Below are 12,347 nucleotides of genomic sequence, written 5' to 3' on the forward strand. Positions count from 1 at the left end.
CAAAAATAATAAGAGCTAATGTTCCTACTAGTTGAATTTTTTGTCATTATTGAGCTCTATATAACATAATATCCCTAATTAAATTAAGAGCATCTGTATCTTTATTTATAGTTTTTAGTAAATTTTTTACAAGTAAAATAATATGGAATCAGAATACAAAAACACCAAAACTAAAGATATCATTTTCAGTCCAATAATTAGCATGTGATTCTGGTAAAATGCTGTGGCAAGCTTCAAAGTATGGAAACTCCAAAAAGTGCATCCACAACATCAAAGTTCCTTCTATTTGATGTTGGTAGTGACATCAATTTCTTGCACTTAATATCTAGTTATATAGCTGTTGGACATAAGAATAGTATTTATGGTATCTGAACCATTGGCCATCAGTTCATGCAGTTATCATCATTCCAATCCAAACACTTTCACAAAGACAAATTTCACAGTAATGACCATCATTATGATTCTTCTGTTCTCATATTATAGAATGATCTCTGATTAGAATCTTTCATGAATTGTTCTGATTCATGAACTAATAATAGAATGATATGATTTCATGTAGTATTATTGCACATTCCATTGCTTTCTTATGAGAACAGATTCATACAGAGAATAATCATTCTTCTTGGGCAAACAATGATCAATTGATTCACAAAGATAAGTTCATTCTTTTTACTGTATGATCTGTCGAAATCTATTGTTGTTGGAAGTTAGGCGTCGTCTTCAATCAAGCTTGAATCTGAAGCAAGTAACAATTAATTGGGGACACAATCCTCATCATCACTAAGAACATCAACACTTTGGTGTCAGCTTCTCACAAGATCCAAAACACATCTGTTCCTTGAGGAGGAATAAGCTTGCTTTAATCCAAAGGTGATGCAGATCTGAACATATCTAATGCCCAAAGTGAATGCATATTTGTGCTTTTTAGATAAGATGTGATAACATCTTCCATTGAAGACTATCAAGCTGCAATTTTCTTTTGTGCACATCATCCAGGACCTCTGCAGCAGCTGGCATCTCTGAGCAAATCTTCACATATCTTCTTACAGAGATACATTGCCTTTGGATTAGGATGAACTGATGTATGAGTTTGATTCTATAGCTAAGAATAGCAACAAAGATGAGCATTCTGTACTCAGTTGTGATCTTGCAAATCTACAATTCTGTGCCAGAAATAGATTGACAGCAAACACATTCATTTGGTATCTCAAAATCTTGTCACTGTCACTTCCCTATCCAACCATGAAGAGCATTTCTTTCAGCAAAAGCTTATTCCATCACAGAATAATTCGAGTGTGAGCTTTTGTCAACAAGGATCTCATCCCCCATATTGGAGAAGGCAGAACCACTGCTTTTGTGTTGGCATTGGCTTCTATCAGTATCCTATCCTTCCATCAGCTCAAGCCAAATGCTTGAAAGATACATATTCTTCTTACACAGGGAAAGAAAAAACATATCCCATATTGATCTTTGAATGGTGACAGAATTCTTCTTCTTCCTGATCTCCTCAAAGTAATGCTTCTTAGCTTTGGGATTCTTTGAGCCAGTTGCTCAGTGTCCATATGTACTGACAGCATTAGAGTGCATTCAGCCAAATTGCTCAGTGGCAATTTTAATTGATTGTGTCACATTTTATTCTCCACAAAAAAAGAAAAAAAAAGTAGTTTTGTATGTTTTTTTGTCCTCTTAATTATATTTTTTAAGTGTTAAAAATAGAAAGAATAAAAAGGAAAATGAAAGGAGAAGTCGACAGTTAATACTGTTGGCGACGGGAAGTGGCGAAGAGGTGACTGTTTCGCTCCACCACCAGCTTAAGTATCTTATCGTGATTCCTTCCTTCGCGGATAAGGCCCGATCACAGCCGTCCGTTGTGTGAATAACCAGCGAAGAGGGAGAGGGGAGAACAGAGAGCGAGGTTGGATCGGAGAGTCTCGATCGAGATGGCGCATGCAAGGCGGCAGACGGGGACGGTGATCTGGTTCAGCGGCGCCAAGGGCTTTGGCTTCATCGCGCCGGACGGCGGCGGCGAGGATCTCTTCGTCCACCAGAGCGCCATCCGGGCCGAGGGATTCCGGGCGTTGTCGGAGGGTGACGCCGTCGAGTTCTCCGTGGATCAGGCCGATGACGGCCGGAGCAAGGCCGTGGACGTCACCGGGCCCAATGGGGCGGCCATCTTCCTCGGCGGCGGCGGAAGGGGTGGTTCCGGCGGCAGGGGTAGGGCCGGGGGCGGCGGGTATGGGTATGGAGGTGGCTATGGGGGTAGTGGGTATGGGAGAGGGTGGAGGAGTGGTGGAAGAGGTGGAAGGATGGGCGGTGGCGGCGGCGGCGGCGGTGGTTATGGTGGGGCCGGTGGTGGCGGATATGGTGGTGGTGGTGGTGGTGGTGTTGGGCCTTGTTACAACTGCGGGAGAAATGGGCATCTAGCTAGGGATTGCAGACAAGGAGGAGGAAGTGGTGGAGGAGGCGGTGGAGGGGGAGGGAAGTACGGCGGTTATGGTGGTGGTGGTGGTGCTGCTGCTGGTGGAGGAGGAGGTGGATGTTACAATTGTGGAGAGCATGGCCATTTTGCAAGGGATTGCCCCAACGTCAATTGATGGATGGCTTCATGCACCCACAAAAAAGGGAAAAATAAGAAAAAGAATGGTTCTTGTTCTCCTAATTGATGGTATGTTTTCCCTTTCTTTTTCTGGTGAGCTTTTTTTTGAGTTTTGCTGATATTGATCCGTAATGATGTCCATTTCTTGTTTTGATTTAACTATAAATTCACATCGTATGTATCTTCAATCATGTGATTAATGAAGTTATTGTTCTTATTAACCGAGCTTCCCCAATTGATCTCCAACTTTATGTGATGTTTTGCTTTGTGTACAAGTCGAAAGATTCTCGGTACAGGCAATTGCCTGTTCTGACATATAGTGGCATGCAGCTTACCATATAATTTTGCCTGCTCTGACTGTTGTCCGTTGTTGCCTGCTTAGAGAAAGGAGGATTAGCAGTAGATGGTGAAGCGGTCACGCAATGTGAAGAAAGAGAAGAAAAGTAGAGAGTAAAAGAAGAGATGAGGATGGAAGCAATCAGAAGAAAGGAAAGTGTGTGACACTGAAAATAGTTATAACTTTATTAAGTTCTTTTAGATCTTTAGATGTCATGCCTAACAGTATGATTCTTATTGCACTTCACACTCCAGATCTGAGCCCCAGCAACATAAATTTGGGCTTTATATGTCATATGAAGAACTTTTGTATCTGCAAACTGCATACTTTTACTATCTACTACTACTACTACAATAATCACTTGTTGCTAATGTAGTATTACTATTCTATTGTGCAAGAATTCCTGCTTTTGTGTTTAACCATGCATTAGAGTTTCTGTCAGCCTGAGATATCAACTAGGCAACTTATTTTGGAGCACTTCTTTATCTTTTGGGCTCTACAACAGCATTAGATTCGCCTTTAATTGCATTGTCCTCTAGCAGAAAAACATTACCATGACTGTTGAAAACTCCATTTCTTTTTTACATTTTTCATCGAAAAAATGAGTATCCAGATTTTGATAATAGTACAGAACCATCCAATATATCAGATAATAGCTTTCTTCATGTTTTGTGCTTGTTTAGAAGCATGGTCCATATTGTTGTCAGATATCTTTTCTATAAATATAACATTTTGTTTATATATGTGTTTTCTTCTTTTTCCATCTGACCTCTCTTCTCCAGTTCCTTGCTAGAATATTGTTGGTCCTACAACAAAAAATGTAAGGTTTTCATGTTAAATTGCATCTTTCAGATGCTACTTAAATGCCAAAATGCATGTAGATCACTAACCATGCATGCATATGTCATACTCATACCTTAGAGAATCCATCAAGTAATTTTTAACTTAATGAGAATTTATTGTCATGGAAGGAAACTTTATGCTGCAGCTTGTGAACACAGAACCATATTTGTTGTCCAAACTATACGATTTGGTGCATCATGGCCTCATGGATGCCCAGAGTATAAATTGCTGAAAGTACTGTTGGGCTAAATATTTTCTTTCCTGTGGCTTATTTAAAGTGATGCTCCAATTGCAACAGGAAATGATGACAAGTAGCATTAAACTAAAGCATAAATGTTTCCAGAATGAACTGGCAAATTATTCGATGCCGTTGCTTCTGTGAAACTTGCCCCACAAACACTGGTGAGAGAATATGAAGTCTGATAGCTTAATCAACATATAAGCTTCTCCTCTCTGTCTTCCCTTGGTGATTAAAGGGGAAGCCAAGAAATACTTACTCTGATCCATATCCAGCTGAAGGGAATAATTTGTGTGCAGTAACTTGTGCTTATATATACAGTGGAGAAACTGTGGATTGCCCTTTCTATGCTGTAAGGAACATCTTCCAAGCAGAAGCTTTGGTTAAGAGATCATGCTGAAGAATATGGCCTTAACCTCAAAAGGCTACTCAATACATTTTTATTCTTTATGGATTATATAAATTTCAAGTAACTGTTCTGTTTTATATGTTATTAGCTGCAAGATTGAAGACTTCTTGTTTGGTATTTTGGTGGTGTTGACTGCAACATTATTGTCTTCCTTTATATGAAATGAAGACAGAAATGGGGTAAAGACTGGATCTTTGGTTGCCGGTTCAGCTCGAGGTATCTCTTCTTCCTTCGGCTCGAAATCAAACAGGAAGGGTAAAGGGAATCAGGACAATTGGTAGAACAGGTCAAACTCTGTGAGAGGAAAAAAGATGGCTACACAATACTTGATGAGAAATCAAGTTCTCTTGTGTTTTTTACTTTGATAATGCAATATACTTTGATGGTTACTGAGATGAATTCATCTTTTGATTAAAGAGTTTGGAATTTGCAACAGGGGACAAAGTTGAGTATCTTTCTTTGAAGAAGTCATTGATAAACCTTTATGCTTTCGAGTCCCTCAGCCTCTATCTGCATCATAATGGGTGTACACAGAGACAAAGATTCCATGCGCAACTATATATTTCTTTGCTTTGCATCACATCAGGCATAAAATATTTGTGAGATTCGGCACTATGACTTAAAGATGAGATTTAGTGCTATTGAGTTTGGGTTGTGCGGATTTGAATCCAATAATAGGTTAAATAGATTAATTATATTGAAAATTATAATTGTTCAAACCTAATTTTGGAGATGATTATATAAAATATGATTTTTTTTGCTTTTTTGTTGATATTATTGACTGGAAAACCAATGCATGCAATTTTCTCAAGGCGGATGACTTATAACGGTATGTAATTTTCAATATAAACACTATACCGGTTTTCTGTATATTATAACGGTTCTGAGCAATCGTATAAAGCGATCCGTGGTTCATGTCCCCCGACCTCGTTCCAGATTGTGTTCTCTCTCTCTCTCTCTCTCTCTCTCTCTCGATCTCTCTCTCTCTCTCTCTGGGGCGATTCTTCATCGCAGCGTGAGAGATGGCGGCGGCGACGGCAGCAGGAGGTGGTGGGAAGGTCTCGTTCAAGGTGATCCTGACATCCGATCCGAAGCTACCCTACAAAGTGTAAGCCCCGTTTTCGCTTTCCAAGTGTCGTCGCCCTCTTTCGATTCCTAGGTTGTTCTCCGCTAATCTGTCGATCGGATTTCAGTTTCAACGTACCTGAGGCGGCGCCCTTTACTGCGGTGCTTAAGTTTGCGGCAGAGGAGTTCAAGGTCCCTCCTCAGACCAGCGCCATCATCACCAATGGTAAATTCTTGTAGATTGTGATTCTAATCCTAGGTTGAAGAAACAGGTTGAATTTTGGCAGGCTTTGATGATTGTGTGAGAATCGTTAGATCTGAAGGTTCCCTTTCGTGTTTTCCAAGTGATTTGTCTATTAAGTTTCGGCACAGTTGCGGCCTTAATGCGAAATTAGACTTTAAGTGGAAGTGCTTTGTGTAGATTTCTACATTAAAGAGTTCTTTTTGTGGATGCTAAACAAAATGAAATATAGCTGTGGAGAATTTCTGTTCAGCTTTTTCTTCCGCTGCAATATAATGGATTGGAAATATTTTCTTTGGTAGATGTAAATGAAACCCACACAGTTTCTAGCTTCATGTCGACAATAATAATTGTACTACATTTTTCATAGGATTTATCTGTGCAGCACGTGAAATTCATGAACTTTTTCCCCTTTGCAGATGGTGTGGGAATTAACCCGCAACAAAGTGCTGGTATGTTGTGACCATCTTGACCTTTCCTTATCTGTCGATAGCTTATGTTTACTTCACGGTTGTGCAATTTTTTTGTGACACTTTCACTTTGGCCAATGACAGTTGAAAATTATCTTTTCATGTGTTTTGTTGAAATCCAGCTTCAGGCTTGCCCATATATCAGTGTTTTACTTGTAGTCAAAGAATGATAATTTTAATGTTAGGAAGTATTTTGAGGTAATGATTCTTAGAATGCAAGAAGTGATTAGATTCTTAGTGGTGGATTAGATTCACAGTTCTATGTCTTGTAATGGCAATCCAAAATAAGGGAGAGAGCTTGATGATATTTGATCCATTGATCTTTACTTGTACTTTCGACTAGTATGTCAGTTGGATGATGGATGTTAGTTACTATAAGGAGGACAAAGAAAATAACTATCGAGGAGCTTCAAGACAATTGGTCAATATTCTCTACAAAGAGTGGAAATTGCAAAAGTAAATAAATGACCCAACTCCTTTTAATAGTCTCTGTGCTAAGATGAACATACAGAAGATATGATATTTGATACTACTTGTTTACTTGGCCAATTTGTGTTAGTCTTGTTTTCAGTTCACACTTTCAAGTAATTCACAACAAAGGCCAATCTACATATACCTTCATAATTTGTCCTTTTAGTCTGCAGGAAAATTTATTTATTTGTTTCAAAAAATTATAAAAAATAACAAGTTATCAAATGGGCAGACCATTGAAGTTTCATTGTGATGGCATAGTTCACAAGATCAGTTTTATTATTGGAGTTGGTTAGCGACGATTTGAGAAGAGATATTATAAACAGTCATTTCCCTGTACATGAACACTTTTGTGAGTTTTAGTTGTTCATTTGTTCGAACTGATTATTTTATTTAGAGTTAATTTGTTTGCAACTTGTATGCGGAAGGACACATGACTAGACCTTTCAAAAGAACCTGCAAGGATTATTCTACTGATCAGTGATTTCAATAGGCGCTCGGACGCTCGCCTAGGCGCTTGGGTGAGGCGAGGCGAGGCCTGAGCGCCTCGCTTCAAAGAGGCGTCACCTGTGCGCTCGCCCGAGCCCAGGCGCCGGGTGCTTCTGGCGAGCGCCTAGGTTAAACCAAGCGACTGAACCAGATTTTTAAGTCTGGTTGATCTCCGGTGCTTTAGTTGGTTCAATCGAACCAACTAAATCACCGATATCAGGCTCCCTCTTGCGATTTCCCTGACTTCCCCAACCTTAACGCTCGCGATTTTGCCGCCGAAATTTCTTCTCCGCTGTCGCTGCTCTCTGCTGCTGTTGCCACTGTCGCTGCTCGCCGCTGCCACAATCGTTGCTTGCCGACTGCTCGCCGCTGCCACAATCGCCGCTCGCTGCTGTTGCTCGCCGCTCGCAGCTCCCACTCCTACTCCCGCTATCGCTCGCCGCTCCCGCTCTAGCTACGGCTATCGCCTGCTACCGTTGCCGTTGCCTCAGCAGCCTCGGTCTTCTCACACTCTTCTCACTATACTGTTAACAGTATACTGTTAACTGTATACTAATAATAGTATTTTTATTTATTAGATTAATAATATATTATTTTAATTTTAATACTATTAGTTTTTATTTATTTAATAGTATATTTTTTATTTAAAAAAATACTATTATGATTTATTTATTTATTATGATTTTGTACCCGATTTTCTTAATTTAATAGTATTTTTTTTATTTAAATAATTATATTTATTGATTATATTATATATTTTTATATTTTAGCACTTCACTTCGCTTGGGCAAGCGCTTGGGCGAGCGCCTAGCGCCTCGGGCGTTTTTGGACCTTGGCGCCTTTTGGCGCCTAACGCTTTTTAAATCATTGCTACCGATCAAAGCTAAATAAGCAGCATTAGTTTTATTTTCTCTTCTTAATACCATCCTGATTAGTTCATTTCTTTTAGTATATGGAATATGGAACGTTGTTCTAGAGAGTGTAGGATTGAGGCAATGTAATTGCTCAACTCGTGTGCAGACAAATAACTGACACTTGATTGGTAGTCTAAGCATGTGAGGAATCGAGACCGAGGAATTGGCACTTCAAAGTGATCTTTTCTTAAATATAAAGGTTGCCGTTACTTGATTTGTTGAACTGTTCCGGCGTCACTCGCTGACCCTTCAAAGAGGATCACATCGCCATTTGGTTCTGCAACCTCGCTTGAAGTTGTTCTTTCCCCTTTTTTGCTCCCAGAAGCTTGATTTTTCTTGTCACTTGTCATCATAATTGGCATTTCCTGATTCACACAAGAAATGTGATTTTGGGACATCAGATCATTATACACATCTGCTATTCGATATGCTTTATGCAGGTAATGTGTTTCTGAAGCATGGCTCAGAGTTGCGTCTCATACCTCGCGACAGAGTTGGAGGGAGCGTATCAGACGGTTACCGCTACTAATTTTTCAGCACTTTGGAGTCTGCCTCTGCGACTACGAGAGGTTAAAAGGCATCAATCATGTGGTAACTATATCATGGGTGCTCTGTAAAATCTATCGTAGACCGATTTCCAATATTTATGTATTGGATTTTATAGTAAGAGTAGAAAATGCAACATGAGCCTAATAAAAATAACTCTTTACCTTATCTGTTTGATTGATTTATTTTTGAACAGTAGTCAGAGCTCCATAGGTAAGCAATCCTTTCCTTGTCCTTACTACTGCAACGTGCTGCTAGTCAACATTATGGCTACTCTTTATAATTTTTATTTTTATTGAAGTATTACTTCTTTTTGGTAACATCTGCATATTTTCACTTTCATTAGAATATTTTTCCACGTTTATCCCTATCTTGCATAGTATTATTCTATTTATTGAGTGTTTATAATAGCCAGCTTCACCCACCTGCACACGTTTATCTCCTTCCTATTAATCAACTCGATAGGCACAACTTGCATTCTGAAGTCAACAATTACTCTTTTGGTTTTTGTGATTTAGAAGAAGAAATAATAATAATATCTACTTCATATAAAATAATAATAATAATAATAGTTTCCATGACATCGTCCACGTACGATCATGCATGTACATGACCTGTCGGCAATGGTACGGCCATCTTGGCTGACCTAAGTCGGGGGGTTCAGTTACCCAAATTCCGACCCATGTGAGGCCTCTCTCACACACAAACCTGGCCATGTGGAGCCCATGGGTTACATCAGGGTTAATTGATTTTCCTCGATTAATAATAAGAGCCTTATTTTAGCGTGCTCTGATGTCATGCTGAGACTTTAAATTATATAGTAGTCCAGTCCACAAGCATAAGAATCAATATCGAGATCATCGGGTCCCCGTCGGCCCGGACAAATCGTGGCTTGATGCTTTAACAACCGTGCGTAATCAGCCCATCATGTGGGCTATCCTTCGTCAATCGCCGTCACTATCGCTCCATCACGAACGATTCATCGCTTCCACGTGTCTTATCCACTCGTTTTCAAGGAAGATATTTCGTGACGCCACGAATCGAACGGTCTACGAAATGAGATATGGACCAACGTATGGGTCCCGCATCGTTTTGTCCAACCACAAGTTTGGTAGGCGAATCGAGTCGTTTAATTCTGCTCGTGTAAAAAGGCGGCGGACGAGTCGCGTCTTGTCCGAGCACAGCCGCGATTTTGTACTGCTACCACCCGTCTTCCCTCTCGCGTCGTTCGCTTTTCCCCTGTTATGAGTCGAAGGCAAGTCTTTGGGATAAATATGTCCAAAGTATTCCTCGCACCGCGTTCCTTTGTCCTCACGCTTTCTTCTTCCTCCTCCTCTTCTGGATCCTCTTCTTTAGAGCTTTCGAAGAACTCGTGATCTTTCACCTCCGATCGACCAGAAAAAAGGCGTCCTCTTTCGTGTTCTTGAGGTCTGACCTTGGCGGGAGAGATAATGGAGAAGTACGAGCTGGTGAAGGATATCGGGTCGGGCAACTTCGGCGTGGCGCGGTTGATGAGGGACAAGGTGACGGGAGAGCTCGTCGCCATGAAGTACATCCCCAGAGGCCAAAAGGTCCGGTTTTTCTTCTCTTTAATCCCCTGCTTTTGGTGGTGGATGTCGTCTCACTTTGGGTCTCGCAGATCAACGAGAACGTCGCTAGAGAGATCATTAACCAGCGGTCGCTTTGCCATCCCAATATCATCCGATTCAAAGAGGTAAATGTGTCGGCATTAGCAAGTCCCTAAAATTGCCTCTGCTTAGCCTTTCATCTCTCTGTTTCACGACCAAAAAATGGTTCTTTTTTGCTTGTCCTGACCGTGATTTGAGCTGCAGGTCGTGCTGACGCCCACGCATCTGGCGATCGTGATGGAGTACGCCGCCGGCGGAGAGCTCTTCGAGCGCATCTGTCACGCGGGAAGATTCAGCGAAGATGAGGTTCCTTGTTCCCTCCCCCGTTGCTTTTTCTTCGGCCTCATGTTTCTGATTTCCTCCGCAATTTCGCATCAATCGCTGTCTCTGACCCTTTCAGCTGTCGCTTCTACAGGCAAGATATTTCTTTCAGCAGCTCATCTCCGGCGTCAGCTACTGCCATTACATGGTAAATTCCCTTCAAACTCGCATCTTTATCCCAAATTACTGAACCAATCGGTTGTTTTCAGCAAATCTGCCACCGCGATCTGAAACTGGAGAACACGTTGCTCGATGGCAGCCCGGCGCCGCGCCTCAAGATCTGCGACTTCGGTTACTCCAAGGTTATCCATCCTCAAAACCTCTTCCCCTTCACCTCAGAGCCAAATCGATTCGAATTTTCGAGTGAAGATCCCTTTTTGCATTCGTTTCTTGCATGGAAGAGCAGTCGTCGTTGCTCCACTCTCGCCCCAAGTCCACGGTGGGTACGCCGGCATACATCGCCCCCGAGGTGCTCTCCCGGCGTGAGTACGACGGCAAGGTCAGTTCCGTAATTTAATCCATCCATCGCTCTCCTCTGTTCCTTCCTCTCTTCTTCCTCCTCGTGCTGCGCCGCAACCAGTACGTTGACGAGGACCGACGGTGGCGGAGAATGGCGTGTGGGGCCCTTTTGGCTGACACTTGGCTTCCAGAGAATACGGATTCCTGTGATGAATAGCTTTCCATTCTCCCTTATGATTTCGATTCTAGTAAATTGGCAAAGCAGATAGACATCATTGCCGGTCGGTGCAGATGGCTGATGTGTGGTCATGTGGAGTAACATTGTATGTGATGCTGGTGGGAGCGTACCCATTTGAAGAACCGGACGACCCCAAGAATTTTAGGAAGACCATGGCGGTATTAGCTTCATCTCCATCATCTCATTCCTGTCATCATTCTACTTGTCTCAGTTGGACTGTCTTCTTCGATTGCAGAGGATAGTTTCAGTGCAGTACAGAATACCCGAGTACGTTCATATTTCCCAGGATTGCAGACAACTGATCTCCAGGATCTTTGTTGCTGACCCATCAAAGGTAAATCCTGAGTACAAGTTCCAGTGGCATCTCAGATCACTGAGTTGGTCTTTGTGCAGAGGATTACTGTGAGGGAGATAAGGAACCACCCTTGGTTCTTGAAGAACTTGCCCAGGGGACTAACAGAGGTAGCACAAGCAATGTACTACAAGAGGGATGCCAGCGGACTTGCCTACTCTCTTCAAAGCGAGGAGGAGATAATGAAGATTGTTGAGGAGGCAAGGATCCCGCCGGCGGCGTCAACACCATTGACGGCAGGCTCGGGTTGGACCAAGGAAGATGAGCAGGAGGAGGGCAAGCAAGAGAAAAGGGAGACCGAAGAGGAAGAAGAAGAAGAAGATGATGATGAGTATGAGTATGATATGAGGGTCAAGGAAGTGCATGCCAGTGGAGAATTTCCAATGATATGTTTGGATCAATGAGAGAATCTTCGTTGTCTTATATGCTCCTAATTAATCTTATTGTACTGTTTATATCGATGAATGTTGATATGTTTGCAACAGATGAAATCGATCAATGTATGGTAGTCTTAATACCAAATGTTGTCTGATGCTTTGGAATGCTTGACCACAGCGATCATCTTCTACCTTGAACACAGCAGGAATCAAAATTAATGGCGTTGCTCGGTTCTCAGTACCTGTAGTTCTTGACGGACATCCCTTCTTTAGCTTCCGCCGATTCGCCTACTCCTGTCTAATTTCGGCGCTGAGCGAGGGAGTCGGCCTTGGCACGGACGAGGAGAGCATCT

At 41.8% G+C, this 12,347-nt stretch overlaps 3 protein-coding genes across 7 annotated transcripts; all 3 read left to right on the plus strand.

Annotated features, from left to right (window-relative positions):
* The first annotated feature begins 1,819 nt into the window (after positions 1-1,819).
* Positions 1,820-4,867, plus strand: LOC135582612 (glycine-rich protein 2-like). 4 transcript variants are annotated; one of them, XM_065128402.1, is made up of 2 exons: positions 1,820-2,665; positions 4,075-4,867. In XM_065128402.1, exon 1 carries the CDS (start codon positions 1,941-1,943, stop codon positions 2,592-2,594), a length of 654 nt encoding a protein of 217 aa, XP_064984474.1. In that variant the 5' UTR covers positions 1,820-1,940; the 3' UTR covers positions 2,595-2,665; positions 4,075-4,867. The 4 variants fall into 4 exon arrangements, with proteins under 4 accessions (XP_064984474.1, XP_064984475.1, XP_064984477.1 ...); XM_065128403.1 differs by having other exon boundaries at positions 4,592-4,867; XM_065128405.1 differs by having other exon boundaries at positions 4,596-4,867.
* Positions 4,868-5,210: 343 nt separating this feature from the next.
* Positions 5,211-8,787, plus strand: LOC104000292 (ubiquitin-fold modifier 1). The gene is made up of 4 exons (XM_009422300.3): positions 5,211-5,531; positions 5,617-5,714; positions 6,149-6,181; positions 8,514-8,787. Exons 1-4 carry the CDS (start codon positions 5,446-5,448, stop codon positions 8,600-8,602), a joined length of 306 nt encoding a protein of 101 aa, XP_009420575.2. The 5' UTR covers positions 5,211-5,445; the 3' UTR covers positions 8,603-8,787.
* A 1,053-nt stretch (positions 8,788-9,840) lies between these two features.
* Positions 9,841-12,171, plus strand: LOC135582616 (serine/threonine-protein kinase SAPK7-like). 2 transcript variants are annotated; one of them, XM_065128400.1, is made up of 9 exons: positions 9,841-10,190; positions 10,259-10,333; positions 10,452-10,553; positions 10,648-10,716; positions 10,778-10,870; positions 10,975-11,067; positions 11,319-11,423; positions 11,501-11,599; positions 11,659-12,171. In XM_065128400.1, the coding sequence occupies exons 1-9, from the start codon at positions 10,071-10,073 to the stop codon at positions 12,019-12,021; spliced, it is 1,119 nt and encodes a 372-aa protein (XP_064984472.1). In that variant the 5' UTR covers positions 9,841-10,070; the 3' UTR covers positions 12,022-12,171. The 2 variants fall into 2 exon arrangements, with proteins under 2 accessions (XP_064984472.1, XP_009420573.2); XM_009422298.3 differs by having other exon boundaries at positions 9,848-10,190; positions 10,663-10,716.
* The last annotated feature ends 176 nt before the right edge of the window (positions 12,172-12,347 follow it).

Source organism: Musa acuminata, chromosome BXJ2-10 (genome assembly GCF_036884655.1).
Source record: "Musa acuminata AAA Group cultivar baxijiao chromosome BXJ2-10, Cavendish_Baxijiao_AAA, whole genome shotgun sequence".
Lineage (NCBI taxonomy): Eukaryota > Viridiplantae > Streptophyta > Magnoliopsida > Zingiberales > Musaceae > Musa > Musa acuminata.

Bases quoted from the DNA above. Each gene is read 5' to 3' on its own strand.
- LOC135582612 (XM_065128402.1), top strand. From the start codon at position 1,941: ATGGCGCATGCAAGGCGGCAGACGGGGACGGTGATCTGGTTCAGCGGC.
- LOC135582616 (XM_065128400.1), top strand. From the start codon at position 10,071: ATGGAGAAGTACGAGCTGGTGAAGGATATCGGGTCGGGCAACTTCGGC. The intron at 10,871-10,974 runs GTTATCCATCCT...ATGGAAGAGCAG, and splicing joins GCGACTTCGGTTACTCCAAG to TCGTCGTTGCTCCACTCTCG. The intron at 11,068-11,318 runs GTCAGTTCCGTA...CGGTCGGTGCAG, and splicing joins GGCGTGAGTACGACGGCAAG to ATGGCTGATGTGTGGTCATG.
- LOC104000292 (XM_009422300.3), top strand. From the start codon at position 5,446: ATGGCGGCGGCGACGGCAGCAGGAGGTGGTGGGAAGGTCTCGTTCAAG. The intron at 5,715-6,148 runs GTAAATTCTTGT...TCCCCTTTGCAG, and splicing joins CAGCGCCATCATCACCAATG to ATGGTGTGGGAATTAACCCG. The intron at 6,182-8,513 runs GTATGTTGTGAC...TGCTTTATGCAG, and splicing joins TAACCCGCAACAAAGTGCTG to GTAATGTGTTTCTGAAGCAT.